Source organism: Mangifera indica, chromosome 3 (assembly GCF_011075055.1).
Source record: "Mangifera indica cultivar Alphonso chromosome 3, CATAS_Mindica_2.1, whole genome shotgun sequence".
In the NCBI taxonomy this organism is placed as follows: Eukaryota; Viridiplantae; Streptophyta; class Magnoliopsida; order Sapindales; family Anacardiaceae; genus Mangifera; species Mangifera indica.
The window spans coordinates 13,168,963-13,185,418 of NC_058139.1; the positions used below are offsets into that span (position 1 = coordinate 13,168,963).

Here is a 16,456-nt window from a genome sequence, read left to right on the forward strand (position 1 = left end):
AAATATGTTAATGACGTATAATTGTATATTTGAGGGAAAGTATTGGCATTACCAATTTTATAAACCATTCATTCATTATTTAGTGTAATGTCTTTGGTACTAATGTTAGTTCTTCTACAGAAAGAAGGTCTAATGCTTTCTTTAGCCAAGCCATAAATGGAGAATACAAATTACAACCCTGCTTACTTATGAAAAGGAAAATTTAGCATTGGTGTTAGTAATGCACTATTGGCTTCTAGATCTACTTGTAAGAACTTTTGTGGTACATATTAACCATAAAATGTCTAAATTTTTTGTGGAGCCAAAACATTATCACAATGGCACAAAAAAGGCGTATTAGCAACTAGGGATGGCAATTGGGGGGGGGGGATTGATATCCCCGTCCCCGTCCCCGTTACGGGGATAATAAAGAATCCCCGTCCCCTCCCGTGAAGGAAAATCCCCTCCCCATCCCCTCCCCGTCCCCGCGGGGAAAAATCCCCGTCCCATCCCCTCCCCGTCCCCGCGGGAAAAAATCCCCGCCCCATCCCCTCTCCGTCCCCATGGGGAAAAATCCCCTCCCCATACCCGTAAATATAGATCCGGTCCAAAAACATAGCTCAAAATCGTGACTCAAAAAAACTGAAACTTAACTAAATCCCTTCCAACATGTAAACACCAACATTCACAAAAGTCTCATAAATTTCATTTTTGACAAATATCTTCCAATTAGATACTTTGTTTACATAATGGATACAAAAATAAATTACTCAAAAATTGAACTAATCCCTTTGGGGGCAGTTAAATTAACTTATAATATATCCCACTTGTCTTCCAGAGCCTCACAAATTCTTGCAATGCAGCGGGCGGCACTCATTGGATAGCCAGAAACTGGATAACAAATAATAGTAATAAAATGAGAAACACCACATTATTAGCTCCAACACCAAAATGAATGGCCACTTTGATAAAGCAGCAAAAGCATCCACTAATTACGAGCCTTGCAGCAAAGTTTATTTAACCCAAAGGGCAGCTAGTAACTACAAGTATGAATAATCATGATTTGGGACTACATTTGACAAACCAACCGCTTCTTACTCAGCTTTACTGCAGTTGGTTGTAGTTGATTCAATTAATCCCTTGTAATTATACTATACACCAAAACATCATCTCATGACACCAAAACAAGCTGGAACAAATTTCCACAGAAACGAAAATGAAACAAAAAGGAAACAAAAAGCAATACAACCTTAATATTGAGAAATTTTAGTCTCTGCTTTGTTTTAGCTTTGGCTGGGAGAGGGAGTGTGTGGCTGTGGAGAGAAAAATGGAAGCTTTGGCTGGGAGAGAGAGTGTGCGGCTGTCCTGTGGAATGAAAAATGGAAGCTTTGGCTGGGAGAGGGAGTGTGTGGCTGTGGAGTGAAAAATTGAAGGAAAAAGAGATTTAGATTTAGGGTTAAAAAATGGGTGGCAATTTTGTAATAAAACTTATTAAAGTTATAATTTTAGTAAATATATTAATATATTGGATTTAGGGGGAAGGGAGGGGAGGGGAGGGGCGGGCTGGGCCGGGGCGGGGAGGGGAGGGGCGGGGCGGGGACATATGTATCCCCGTCCCCGACCCGTCCCCGATTACGGGGATTTTTTTCATCCCCATCCCCGCCCCTTTCTCCGTTTTTATCGGGGAATCCCCTCCCCGTTAGGGTCGGGGAGGGTCGGGGCCCCTAAAATCGGGTCCAAATTGCCATCTCTATTAGCAACCTATTGGGGTGCAACTTCACTATTGAATACAAGAATAACTTAGCAGCAGATGAGCTTTCTTGGTGAGATGAGCCAACTCACATAATGGCTATATCACTTCTAAATCAAAGGTGGCCAGAAAAAATTAGGGAGGAAAACAAAGGCCATGTGGAAATTTAGAAGTTATACAGACTACCAAAAAGGGGAGCTTTTAGGCCCGCGGACCAGCAATGGTGGATGACTCTACTTCAAAGACCACCCTATATGGTTTCCTCTTCCCCTTAGATAATGGTTCAGAAAACTCTTCAATGCATTTTCACACAGCTTTATCGACAAGGAATGTAATATAAAATATTGGCAATCATCAAAGCTTGTGATGTAGTGACAATATGGCACAACATATGGACTTGTTCAACCTCTACGCACACCCAATGTCATTCGGACCGAGGTCTCGATGGATTTCATTATTTTTCTTCCATCATCAAGGGAAAAACACCTTAGATCGCTTGTAAAAAATGACACATTTTGTTGCAATGTCTTAACCTATCAGTCAGTACAATCAATGAGGCAGAAAATTATTGTAAGAATGTTCTGAAGTTGCGCATAAAGTATCCCAATTTATTGTATTTGATCGTGACCCTTCAATTACCTGCTCTTTTAGAAGGAATTATTTTGATTGTTAGGAATTGAGTTATATTATTCTTCTTTAAGGTCGAATTCAAACCGAATTTATTTGAACTTAAACTCGATTCGAACGAACCTAAAATAAGCTAAGCTTAAGTTTGAGTATTTAATATTTTCAAGTTCAAATTCAAGCTTGAACTCAAGCTTTAGGATTGTTTAGCTCGTAAAGATTAATAATTTGAAAAATTTTGATACGAATCAACTAAAACAACATCGTTTTAATTTATATGTATCAAAATGATGTCGTTTTAGTATTGAGTCAAACTTAAAACTCTATTTGAGCTTGAATCCTCTTAAACAAGTCAAACTTAAACATCTTTAAAGTGAGTTTGGTGAGCTCAAGTTTGGCTTCACTTAAATCGAATCGAGCTCAAGCGTGGTTCAGATCGAATCCAACTCTATTCTTTACACAAACCCAATAGGCAAATAGAGGTCACCAATTGTTCACCCAGAAATGCATTTGTGTTCTTTTCTAGGAGACAATCCAAATTTATAAGAGAGAATTTCCATTTGATTTACTTTTTCATAGGTTTGAATTTACTATTTTACGTTGTTAACGTAGTGAATTTCTTGAATTTTAGTGTCAATTTATTTTCAGTTGATCTATTGAAAATTTTCCTTGTCAGTAAAGAAAGCAAAAGTCAATCTGAATACATACATATTAAACAGCCATGTATTTTTTTGGGAACATATAAGTCAAAAACGGCATGCACCAAGGAAAGGAATACGCTTCTTTACCACAATTTGCCTAACACAAACTAAGAGTTTGTGTTAAAAGTTTAATTTGAGCACAACTTTCAACTTTATTAATATAATTTCCAAGTTTCCGCTGAATTTTATGGGAAATATTATTTAGATTCTTTGAAAATAAAAAAATAGTCAAGATGTTGCAGTTGCATGGACAAGACCCTAGGAATATGTTGTTGGCAGTTTTGTGAGCAAAAACTCCCCTTGTTCAAATTCAAGCATGTAACCTACTTGTAACTGTCTTATCCAAGTGGCTTATAAATAAGGGGAGGTGCCCTACACATGTATAAATAAGGGTAGGTGCCTTACATGTAATATTTCCTTTGTAATCATTTTGACACAAATTAATAAAGGTTGGGAAGAGTTGTCTGTATATACTTGTGTAATCTATTTACTTAATGCTTACTATTGCTTTATGTATGTTTTTTGTCTTACTGATTATTGTTGAACAAATGTTGGCACACATACCATTGTTGCCCTCTATTTTCGCTTGTTGAACCTCCCTTTCCTTGATCCAAAATTATTATAGAAGTGTTGAACGAAGTTAGATAGAACTTGGCTGCATCATAGGTGCCAATTGGTAGCATTGTTGACATTGAAAGATTAACCCTGTGGCAGCAACCATGGGCCAACCTCGGAATTGCCTACATATCTAATAATTCCAGTTGGCTTCTTAACAGTGTTGTTGCTTCGCACGATGTTACAGTTGACTTGAGCAATCTCTCCCTTTATACTCCTTATGATGGTTCCGATGACATTGTAATTGGTGATGACACATGTCTTTTTATCACCCACTAGACCTGGCCACGATTCATGAACCGTCAGTTTCGATTTGGAATCGTCGATTTACGGTTAGAAAATATAAGGACCCTGAACCGAAACCGTAACAGAACAGTTCATCCACGGTTCGGAACCGCCGGTTCCGGTTCATGGCCTCGGTTCGGAACCGACGGTTTCGATTCGAAATCGATATTGAACAGTCAATTCTAATACATGATCTTGATTTAATTTTTAAATTATTAATTACAATAATTGAAAATTAAAAGAAAGGCTTGGACTTAATTACAATAAATAAAATTAATTATAGAAATAAATTTTATAATTAATTATGAATTGTATAAAAAAATTAAAATTGAAATTGAAATTAATAAAAAATTAAGAAAGAATTTAATTAAATTTAAGAAAATTTGATTGAATTGAAAGATTGAGAGAGTATTAAGAGTTTAAAGAATGAGAATGAGAGTTTGAAGGATTTGAGTGAGAGAGTAGAAAGATTGAATTTGAGAGAATGAAATTTGGAGGAGTATATATAAGAAAAAACTTTTTTGAAAAAAATTAAAAATAGGGGGATGAATTGAGATTCAGAGAAATTGCAGGGGACCAAGTCCCCTGCATTTTCTCTAAAAATTGCAGGGGATTGGTCCCCTGCAATTTTTCCTTCAAAAGGCAACGGTTCCCTGCGCAGGGAACCGTTGCCTTTTTAAATAAAATTAAAAAAAAAATCAAAAAAATTTCAAATTTTGTTCGGTTCAGCACATTAAACCGCCGGTTCATAAACCGGTGCGAACCGGCGGTTCCACGGTTCCAATTTATGTGAACCGGAATCGAACCGTAGAGCCACGGTTTCAATTCCGGTTCAGTCCGGTTCCGGGTCTGTCGGTTCCGGTTCCGGGTTTATCCGGGCTGGTTTCGGTCCGGTTCACGGGCCAAACCGGCCCGTGGCCAGGTCTATCACCCACACTAGTTCAAAAACCTTCTAAACTCCATTGCATACTTTTTCTTTGAACAATATTCTTTGTGTTTCTACCATGAAAAAGAAATTTTATTTTTGTTTCTTAATTTTGTCAATCTAACAATACCTCAATTGCATTCATTCCCACTTCTTTTCTTATGAAGGGTATTCGCACAGAGGCACATTTTTGGCAAGTCAAACTAAGGATTGTGTGTTCGAGTGGTTGTCTTCCTCTAGAAAGTCTTCTTTATTAGTGAGTTTCTTTAGTGTCAATACCACTTTGTCTGTGTGGCATCATGGATTAGGATATCTAATTTCTTCCATCTATATGCATATTGTTTTAAATTTTCACCTAGAAATGTCAAATCCTTTAAATTTGATTCTTAATTGTAATTTGTGTCAGTTCAATAAAAGTCATAAGTTACCTTTCTCAATCTCATCTCTTATCATTTCCTCTCTTTTAGTTTTTTTTATTTGTGGACCTTTCTATCCACTATATTGATAGATTCAATACTATGTTATTTTTGCTAACCACTTTATAAAGTACATCTGCTTATATCCATTTAAATAAAAATCACATGTTCGTGATATTTTTATTCAATTTAAATCACTTGTTGAAAACTTTGTCAACAAGAAAATTATCACACTTTATTCTAACAAGCAATACAAAAAAAAAAAAACTTTTAACAAGAAAAAATTAACGAGAGGATAAATATACAGTTGTTATAAGTACTATTTTTATAACTTTAACGACTTGTTTATAATCTCGTTAAAACTAAACAAAGTTATATTATCAGTAACAGACTTTTAAATTTCTCATAAAAATAATTTTTAATGATGAAAAATAAACTTTTAACAACTATTTTCCTTTTTGTTAAAAGTTATTTTTTTGTAGTAACTGTAGCAAGGGGTGATATCAAGCTCACTCTACTTTTCTTGTTATCAATGGCATCTTATATCTCACTTATGCTCCACACACCAAAACACAATGGATTTTTTGAATGATGTTATTGTCGCATTGTTGAAACAGGTTTGTCACTTATCTCACATGCATCCATGCCTTTATCCTATTGGTCTTATGTATTCACTATTACGTATTGCTTAACTTATCAATCATCTACCCACTCTAACATTTAATCTCCTCTCCTTATATGCCAAACTTTTTGGTAGTCCTCTAAACTTCATAGTTTTGGATGTCTTTGTTATCTATGACTTCAACCTTATTTGTCCCATAAACTTGCCCTTTGTTCCTCTATTTTGTCTTTATTGGTTACTTCTCTACCCAAAACACTTACTTTTGTCTTAAAAGTACCTCATCTCATATCTACAATTACATCATTTCCAATTTACCGAGTCTATTTTCTCATTTACTTCACTTTAGTCTCACTTGAAATGGTCCTCCTCTAAAACACACTCTTATTGATGTCCCTCTATGTCTTTCCTCCCGATTATTGGCACACCATCTATGACATCAACTTTTGTTCCTTTTGTGAATCCAAGTGAAGACATATCTTCCCCTACTTCCATCTTTACCCCAACCCATCCTTCCTTTATCCCACTGTCAAATACCCTTTACCACCAAACCATCCTTCTCATTTTGTATCCGTTGCCTCTCCTTCTAAGTTATTGTTGCTAAATTCAAAAATAACATTCACAAGCCAATCATTAAATTAAACCTCACTATTCAGCTTATCAACTCTAATGACCTTAAACTCAACTCCATCACTCAAGCCATCAAGGATTCGAATTGGCGTCAAGCAATGTATGATGAGTATGATGCTCTTGTTTGAAATGGGATGTGTGAACTGGTTCCACTAAATCCAACACAGAATCTAGTTGGTTGCAAGAGGATTTTTTGTACTAAGTATTTATTTGACAGTTTTGTTGACAGGTAAAAAAGTCACCTATTTGCAAACGATTTTCATTAGCATCCAAAAGTTTATTATCATGACACTTTTAGTCCAGTAGTCAAGTCTACCATTGTTCGACTCATTCTTAATCTTGCTATTAGTCGTGAATGGTCTCTTTGACAACTTGATGTCAACAATGTCTTTCTTTAGGGTACTCTTTTTGAGGATGGATATATGACTTCATTCTCATCATCTTTGTAAACTTCGAAAAACAATTTATGGTTTTAAACAAGCTCCTCAAGCCTAGTTACATAAGTTGCACCAGTTTCTTGTCACCTCTAGCTTTACTAACTCTCATACAAATACCTTTTTGTTCGTCTTTAACAACGGTATGACTATGATTTATCTTTTGGTTTATGTTTACAATATTATTATTACAGGTTACAACAATGAGATTGTGCAAAATTTCATCCAACTACTTACTCGTTGATTTTCCCTCAAAGATCTTAAACTATTAACTTACTTTCTCAAAGTTGAAATGGTTCCCCATTCTTAAGGCATGTTTCTATCTCAATGCGAATACATAAAAGAGCTTCTTGCTTGAACACACATAACCAATGTTAAGCTTGTTACTACACCTTTACCACTACTCTTACACTTAAACTTCACTTTGGCATAGTGCTCTCTGATCCCTTAGTATCATACCATTATTGGTAGCCTCCAATATTTGTCCCTTACATGCCCTGATATTTTTTATACGGTAAACAAGCTCTCTTAGTTTATGCATCGACCCATCAATACCACTAGACAATTGTTAAGCGTTTATTATATTATCTCTGCGGGACCTTGGATCATAGGGTTATTCTCTACCACCATTCTTCCTTATCTCCTCATGCACTTTTAGATGCAAAGTGGGCAAGTAACAAAGATGATTTCACTTCCACCAATGTTTATCTTGTCTACCTTGGTTGCAATCCTATTTCTTAGAGTTTTAAAATGCAACGAATCATGGCTCATTCCTCCGTTAAGGCTGAATATCAATCAATTGCAATCACTACAACTAAGCTCAATTACTTTTGTTCTCTTCTTAGTGATCTTGATGCTTCTCTTCCACAACAATTGGTGATCTACTGTGATTATATTGGTGCTATGAATCTATGTGATAATATTGATGCTATGAATCTGTGTGCTAATCGATTTTTCATTCTTATATGAAACATATGGTTTTAGATTGTCATTTCATTCGTGAACAAGTTCAAAGTTGTGCTCTTCGAGTGACTCATGTCTTTTCTGTTGATCAATTAAAATATGCTTTCACCAAAACGTTCCTTCGTGCTTAATTTCGATTCATTACAAATATGATTGGATTCTCCTCCAAGAGCTTTATCTTGTAGGGGCATGATAAAGGAAATCCCTAAAATCAAGTTTTCTCATTTCCTATAATTAAGCTTTCAATTCTTAAAATCAAAATTTGTCATTACTTTAAATTAAGATTACTCATTACCTTTTATTCTTATATCATCCTAAAGCATAATCAATCAGTTTCCTAATTTTTAGATTTCTAATATTAAAATTTGACTAGGACTAAAGTTATACATTATATATACTTTTTTATACCTAATAGGCCAAAAGACATATTCTTGCCAAAGGTATAGTGAAATCTCAAACATATACCTATTAACTTTCAAAAACTCAAACACTTATCTATCACCCAACTTCCATTAAAATTTTCTATTAAGGTTAAGGATAATACTATTATTTTATTAGTAATATTTAAAAAAAATATAATTTTATTCTATTTTTCCTCTTAGGTTTTGAAAACTAATAATTTCATCACATTTTCAAAACTTTTCCAATTTTTTAAAGTGGGTCCCCCCTCCCCAAAAAAAAAAAAATCCCTAAGTTTCTTCCCTTCCTCTTCAATGGTCATCTGGCGATAACACTAACTGAGAGGAGGCGATGACAAATATCTCTTCATTATCATCTAGGAAGAGATAGAGATAGTCTCTGCCTCTTCTTCGAAGACGATGAAGAGACAAATACTTCTCTTTCTCAACGGTTCATCTCTATCAACAAAAAGACATCTATCATTGTCTCCTCTCAATTGCCACTGTCGTTGGATGGTCTCCAAAGAAAGAAGGAATAAACCTAGGGATTTTGGAAAAGAGGGGGGGGGGGGGGGGGGGGAGGGGGAAGCTACTTTTCAAAATTAGAAAATTTTTGAAAATATGGTGAAATTATTAATTTTCAAAATCTAGGAGAAAATAGGATAAAATTATAATTTTATAATATTATTGATAAAATAACGATTTTATCCTTAACTCTAACATAAGGTTCTAATGGAAGTTGAATGATGAATATATATTTGAATTTTTAAAGATTGACAGGTATATGTTTAGGATTTCACTATATCTTGAGTGAGAATAAGTATTTTGGCCTACCTAAAAGAAAATACAAGTCATATATATTAGTATTTTTTATTATCCCTAATCAAATATAATAATTATTTATATTTATCTAATTTTATCAAATATAATAATAATTTATATTTAATAATCATCAAAATAATCTATTTTCAAATTAATCTCTCTAATTTTGATAATAACTCAAACCAATCACCTCCTTAAATTAACTCATCCACTTCCGTTTTATAAAAACCTAACTTTTTTGTTTATAATTTTCTTGTCATTTACTTTTTCGCAGGTTTGAAATTACTATTTTTCGTTATAAACCTACATAGTGAATTTCTTTGATTTTTAGTATCTATTAATTTTAAATTGATCTGTTGAATTTTTTTCCTGTAAATAAAGAAAGCAAAAGTCAATCTTAATCCATACGTAATAAACAACCAGGCATTTTTTGGGAATATAAGCTAGTAAGGGCATGCAACCAGGAGAGAAAAACGCTTCTTTATCGCAATTTCCCAACACAAGCTAAGAGTGTTAAAGTTTAATTTCACAACTTTCAACTTAATTATTATAATTTCCAAGTTTTTGCTAAATTTTATGGGAAATATTATTCAGATTCTTCCATCATAAAAGAATAATTATTTGAATGTAAAAATGAGATTTCTTATATAAAATAATATTTGATAATATTTTAAGATTAAATTCTTAATTTATTTGATTTAATAGATATACAAGCAATCACTAGATCTTATGTTTGACATGTTCAGTGTAATTAATTCAATCATAAAAACATGATCAGATTCAGATGAGACTACTCATTATAAAAAAAAAAAAAACAAAGTTTAAATAAATAAATAGTCAATGTATCGAATTGGGATCATGGGTCGAACTTGTCAATGATTAACTTGAAATTAATGTATTCAACTACTTTCCTTGTCAACTTTTTAAAGAGGCAAAAATACGATTGAGCGAGCATTTATTAAGATTAAACATTTATGTGAGTAATGTCAGAAATATGCCATGTTGACACATTTCAAGTTAAACACAACCACGCTTACAAGTCCTTTCTAGTGAAATTGAATTGACCGTGGTCCATCCATATAAAACTTGCAGATCGTACTGGATTGGGTTAGCTAATATCACTTTCTATAATTACAAATTTATTTCTCTATTTATATTCGGTAAGAAAAGATACAGAAGAAGAACAAATCATACTCGGAGTTTTACAAGCTACTTGTACTTGATTATTGCCAAGCAAGAAAGAAATCAAAAGTTGAAGTGCTTTGTTTCAATTGCAGAATTAGAAGATATCTGAGGGGAATATATGAAAACAAATATTCAACAGTGACAAATTAATCCGCATAGCTAGAAATTATTTTTTTCTTTTTTTAATTAACAAATCCTATCTGAATCAGACTATTACATTAGATTATAACTAATCACACTGAATTGAATAAATCTCAAATCTAATGATTGACTCATTCATAATTAAATCAGATAAATTAAGAGTTTGATATTAATATATTATTAACTGAAACTTAAACTCAATTTCTCTGTATGTATTCAATTTGGTGTATTATTTATGTAGCCAGACAACGTGCCTCATATCCACAGACATAAAATTAATGTAAATGGTCATTTTACATGCATCTCATTAATAGATTGCTGGGACTTTTCGATAATATGTATGCTCTAGCATCTGCTCATCTAGCTGGTAGATATCCTTTTTACATTAGAGATTATTATGGAGATATTAATTAAAATCAGTAAAATTTTTTCTGCATAATTTTTTTTTAGGTAAATATATAACAATTTTACTTTTATAATTAAATTTACTTTTAATTTTAAAAATACTCTTCCCGATTTATTACATGATTTTCAATAATTTACATGTACGTATCACAGTGTGTGGGTGCATACAGGTTGTGTGGGTGCGTGTAAGATGTGTATGGTGAATACAAAGTACGTAGGATGAGTATAAGATACATGGGTGCTTATAGAGTGTGTGGGTGCGTAACAAATATATATATATATAAAACAGAGTGCGAGGGTGCGCGCACTCTACACACACTCTCGCACTCTTTCTTATATATATATGAGGGTGCGTATGCACCCCCTGTACACACTCACGTACTCACGCACTCCGCACGCACTCACACACTCTTTACGTACCCTGTACGACCCTTGACATCCCACACACGGAATGATTGAAAATGACGTAATACGTCAGAGGGTATTTTTGGAGTTACAAAAAAATTTGCTTATAAAAGTAAAACTACTGTACGTTTGCCTAAAAACGTTTACGCGGACAAAATTTTGCCAATTTTAATTAATATCCCATTGTTATGAGGTTAAAAATTAAGGGAAAATGAGTATTTCTCATTCAAATTTTAGTCTAATTTTAAAATTTTATTTACGATAAATAAAAAATTTAAACATTTACCTATAGATTAACTATCATCTAAATTTTCATTTAGAGACAGAGATAAAATCATCATTTTATCTATAAACCCTAAAACCTTAAAATTTATATTATTTTAGCCCTAAATTTTAAAAACTAACACTTCAACCCATTCTTAAAGTTTAAAAAGTTTAAATTTCACCCCTAAGGTTTGTTTCCTTCTCCAGCCACCATTATTTCGACCAATAGTCGATGCTTTTCACCCATATTTCAGATTCGACTATGAAGAACGATGAAGGATAGTTATCTAAACGTGATGACGAAGTGTAATCTTTTGTTGTCTGAAAGACTCAATGAAAGAGGACGTTTCATCATCCTTCATCGCATCATCCAGATTTGGACAACGAAGAGTCGTCCTTCATCAAAGAAGACCTTCACTTATTTCCAATTACCAATCAGTTCCCTAATCTATCAAAGATGAAACCTCAAAAGGGAGGAAAAGTGAATTTATCAAAGTTTAATCATGGGGGCTAAATGAGAGTTTTTTAAACTAAGGGAGGAAATTATATAAATTTTTTAGGGTTTAGGGTTTCTAAGAAAATAATAATTTTACCCTTACCTCTAATTGAAAATTTAGATGGTAATTAACCTATAAATTGGTATTTATATTTTTTATCTGTTGTGGATATGATTTTGAATTTGAACTAAAACCTAGTTAAAAAATTATCATTTTTCTTAAAAATAATTATAATAGTATATATGTACAGGAAGTAAAACGTTTGGAATTATATAAGTTAGATATAATAATAAGGCCAAAGGGCTTATTTTCACATAAACTTTACTCTTTTTTCAAGTTTTCACTTATTAACTTTTAAAAATTTAAACACCTATCAATTTATTGTTATTATTAAAGGTAAAATTGTTATTTTAAAATTGTATTTAAAGAAAGAATAATTTATTCCCATTTTTCACCTTAGTTTTGAAAACAATTTCTTTTGTCACTTAATTTTAAAAAGTTACTTTTTCTCCCCCGCCATCTGGAGTTCCTAGGGTTTCCATATTTTATGGCTAAAACCATCCCCTAAAAGTTCAAAAATTGCATTTACACCCCCAAAAATTCATTACTTTTTTTCAACGACTGCCTTTTCTGACAGTTCCTTCTAGCACATTGTCAACCCCATCATCGATAAGCTCTCTCCCTTCTAGGTGGTTTACTGATGTGAAAACCATCAAAAATTCGATTGTGCATCTATCCTGGTGGAGAAATCACAGTGACAGAGAACACACAGCAACAAAGAATCATGCATGAAGAATCGACTAGATTAAGCAAACAGTGATAAAGGAGAAGGTTGTCATGGTGTCAACGAGGGAAGGCACACAGGACTTGTTCAATCTCAATGAAGAAGACAACAGAATTGAGGGAGGGACACACTTGACAAAATTGAGAGCGGGAAAAAGGTTGCATTCACACCAGAAGGAAGCAAACTTCATTGGAGAAAGATGTTAGGCTTATGGCAACTCAGTCTCTAGCAGAGAGGCAACCAAAGAAGGAGGACAAATGCGGGGAAGGAAGCAACGGTTGTGGAAAAGATTCAAAAACTAGGGGTGGCGGTTGGAAGAACGGTTGAAAAAATAGGGTTTGGGAAAAGAAAGAAAAGGGCAAGTAACTTTTTAAAATTAAGTTAAAGAGAAAATTGTTAGTTTCCAAAACTAAGATGAGAAATAGAAATAAATTATTATTTTTAAATAAAATTTTGAAATTACAATTTTATCTTGAACAGTAATAATAAAAATTAATAGATAAATAAGTGTTTACGTTTTTAACGTTAATGGATGAAAACATGAAAAAAAAGAGTAAAATTTTGATAGAAATAAGTCCTTTGGCCTAATAATAATGATGTATATAGTACAAATCTAACCTTGTAATATTTATGAAATGAACGTAGATGCATTAACCAGCATCATTATGCAGTCGTCAACACAAGAAAATTAGGTTCAAAATTTTGATCTGTTTTATATAATATTTAGGGCTAATAGTCTTCTGAAGCGAAGCGTCAACTTTTTGAAAATAGTTGATCTGTTCAAAAATCTTTTCTTTTCTGAGGTCAACCCTCCAAGGCTACTCCAGTGAACAATGAAATGCATGGGTAGGGAAATAAAGGCTAAGAGAGAGACCATCTCAAAAAAAGACAAGTTAATTCTCAAAATCTTATTATAATACATTTCAGTTTCACTAATCTTAATAATAATATCGTGGACATATGGCTGGCGAGTGTCTCAATCAAAACCAATTTATCATTAATTAAAGTCATTCAAGAATCATCATGTCCACATAATATGCCTGATAGGAAAATTGAAACAGATTGAACATAAGATTTAATTTAGAAATAATTAAAAGTATATAATACTTTCCTTCCATGCACGTAAAAATATATAGTTCTTCATTTCGTCCATCCATATTACACATAAACATCGAGAACAAGAAGAAATGATCATTGTCTTTTCTAAGACCATCAGAGTTCAAATAGCCACTCAACAATTTAGCTGACTATTGCACACTGTTTTAGCGGCCGCCTCCACCAGCTCCAAATCCTACTCCGCCGCCAAACCCACCACCCCCACCTGCACCAAAACCGCCTCCTCCACCAAAACCACTACCTCCTCCTACACCAACTCCAACGCCTTTCCCAAAACCCCCACCAGCTCCAAACCCTCCTCCAACACCACCACCGGCTCCTCCACCTCCGCCAAATCCTCCTCCTGCACCACCACCTACACCTCCGCCTGCTCCACCACCTAAGCCTCCTCCTGCACCACCACCTACACCTCCGCCTGCTCCACCACCTAAGCCTCCTCCTCCACCAGATCCACCACCTAGACCGCCACCTCCACCAGCTCCACCACCTAGACCACCACCTCCACCAGCTCCACCACCTAGACCGCCACCTCCACCAACTCCACCACCTAGACCACCACCGTGACGTAGCCCTCCACCAGCTCCACCACCTAGACCACCACCATGACCAAGCCCTCCTCCTCCACCTAGACCACCACCGTGGCCAAGCCCTCCTCCTCCACCTAGACCACCACCGTGGCCAAGCCCTCCTCCTCCACCTAGACCACCACCGTGGCCAAGCCCTCCTCCACCTAGACCACCACCGTGGCCAAGCCCTCCTCCACCTAGACCACCACCGTGGCCAAGCCCTCCTCCTCCACCTAGACCACCACCGTGGCCAAGCCCTCCACCTCCCCCTAGACCACCCCCATGACCAAGTCCGCCTCCTCCGCCTAGACCACCCCCATGATCAAGCCCTCCACCTCCTCCTAAACCCCCGCCAGCTCCTCCCCCTAGACCACCGCCTCCTCCTAAACCCCCACCAGCTCCTCCCCCTAGACCACCGCCTGCACCACCTCCTAAACCACCGCCTCCTCCTAAACCCCCACCAGCTCCTCCCCCTAGACCACCTCCTAAACCACCACCCCCACCTAAAGTACCACCCCCACCTAGACCACCTCCACCACCTAGGCCTCCTCCACCTCCTAAACCACCACCACCACCTAGACCACCTCCACCACCTAGGCCTCCTCCACCTCCTAAACCACCACCACCACCTAGACCACCTCCACCACCTAAGCCTCCTCCACCTCCTAAACCACCACCACCACCTAGACCACCTCCACCACCTAGACCACCACCACCACCAAGACCGCCACCCCCACCAAGACCACCCCCACCACCTAGACCTCCTACAAACCCGTGTCCTAGACCGCCTCCTTTAAAAAGATGTGGACGAGGAAAAAGGTGTTTATCATCAGCAACACCTTTAGCATTATCACCCAAAACCAAACCATTCAAAACCAACACACAAAAGAGAGCAAGCACAACTCCAGGAGCAAGAACACTCATCGTTAACAGCTCGCAAAAATAAATTATAGAAAGAAAGAAGAAGAGCAAGTAGTACAATGAGTAAGTGTAGTATATATAGTGATAAAACTAGTTGTTTCAGAGTTCAGAAAACCCAACTGCCACGCTTCAATGAGTAAATGAGGCTCATCTATCACTGTGCGTAAAATTTATTTGTCCAACTGTCCTTTAACCGTTTCAATCTCGATTGAAACACTGTCCCAAGAGTGTTGACTAGGGGGGTTTCTTTATGCTGTTTTAAGCAAAATGAGTCAACTCGACTTAGGTTGATAAATCAAGCTGACAGCCGCGGAGAGAGATTAAACCCTATTGTGATTTTAGAAGCTCATAATTTCTTTCAATTTAAAGTTTAAAAAATAACAAATATCCCATAAAATTTTTTTTCCTCTTCTTGAAGATATCGATTCATTGTCTCTGGCTATTAGTTGTTCTCCCTTTTGTCTTGTCTCTCTCCGGTCTCTTTCCCTTCCTTCTCCGACCATCTTCGGTTGAGATGAAAATATATCATCGTTATCTTTCAAACGGAGACCACAAGTCTCTGTTTGAGAGATAAAGACCATGCTTCTTCATCTCAAACGATTTCATCTTCGTCTCTATCGAAGACAATTAGAAAGGGAAGAAAAAGAAACCAGGAGGGAGAGATAAAACAGAAGGGAGGACAGTCGACAATTGAAGATGGTGAATCATCACTGGAAAGAAAAAGAACAAACTCTAGGAGAGTATTGTTACTTTTCCAACTTTAGCCCAAAAGAAAATTGTGAATTTCTTAAATTTAGGGAGGAAAATGTGGTAAAACTTTAATTTTTAAAAATTTTTAATAAATAACAGTTTTATCCCTAACTCTAATTGAGATTTTTAATAAAAATTTGTTGATGGGTAAATATTTGAATTTTTAAAAATTGTAGAGTAAAATTTTGGATTTTCAATATACCTTAGGTGGAACAAGTCTTTTTGGCCTATGGGTAATAGTGACTCTCTACGCGTGAAGAT

General features: G+C 35.5%; 1 protein-coding gene and 1 long non-coding RNA gene across 2 annotated transcripts; both read right to left on the minus strand.

Annotated features, from left to right (window-relative positions):
- Positions 1–663: 663 nt before the first annotated feature.
- Positions 664–1,427, minus strand: LOC123212432. The gene is made up of 2 exons (XR_006501542.1): positions 1,229–1,427; positions 664–870 (listed from the first exon to the last, which is right to left on the minus strand). It is a non-coding gene; the product is annotated as an uncharacterized LOC123212432 (long non-coding RNA).
- A 12,677-nt stretch (positions 1,428–14,104) lies between these two features.
- LOC123211568 (glycine-rich protein 23-like) lies at positions 14,105–15,580 on the minus strand. Its single transcript, XM_044630373.1, has 2 exons — positions 14,860–15,580; positions 14,105–14,505 (listed from the first exon to the last, which is right to left on the minus strand). The coding sequence occupies exons 1-2, from the start codon at positions 15,446–15,448 to the stop codon at positions 14,105–14,107; spliced, it is 990 nt and encodes a 329-aa protein (XP_044486308.1). The 5' UTR covers positions 15,449–15,580.
- Between the last annotated feature and the right edge of the window lie 876 nt (positions 15,581–16,456).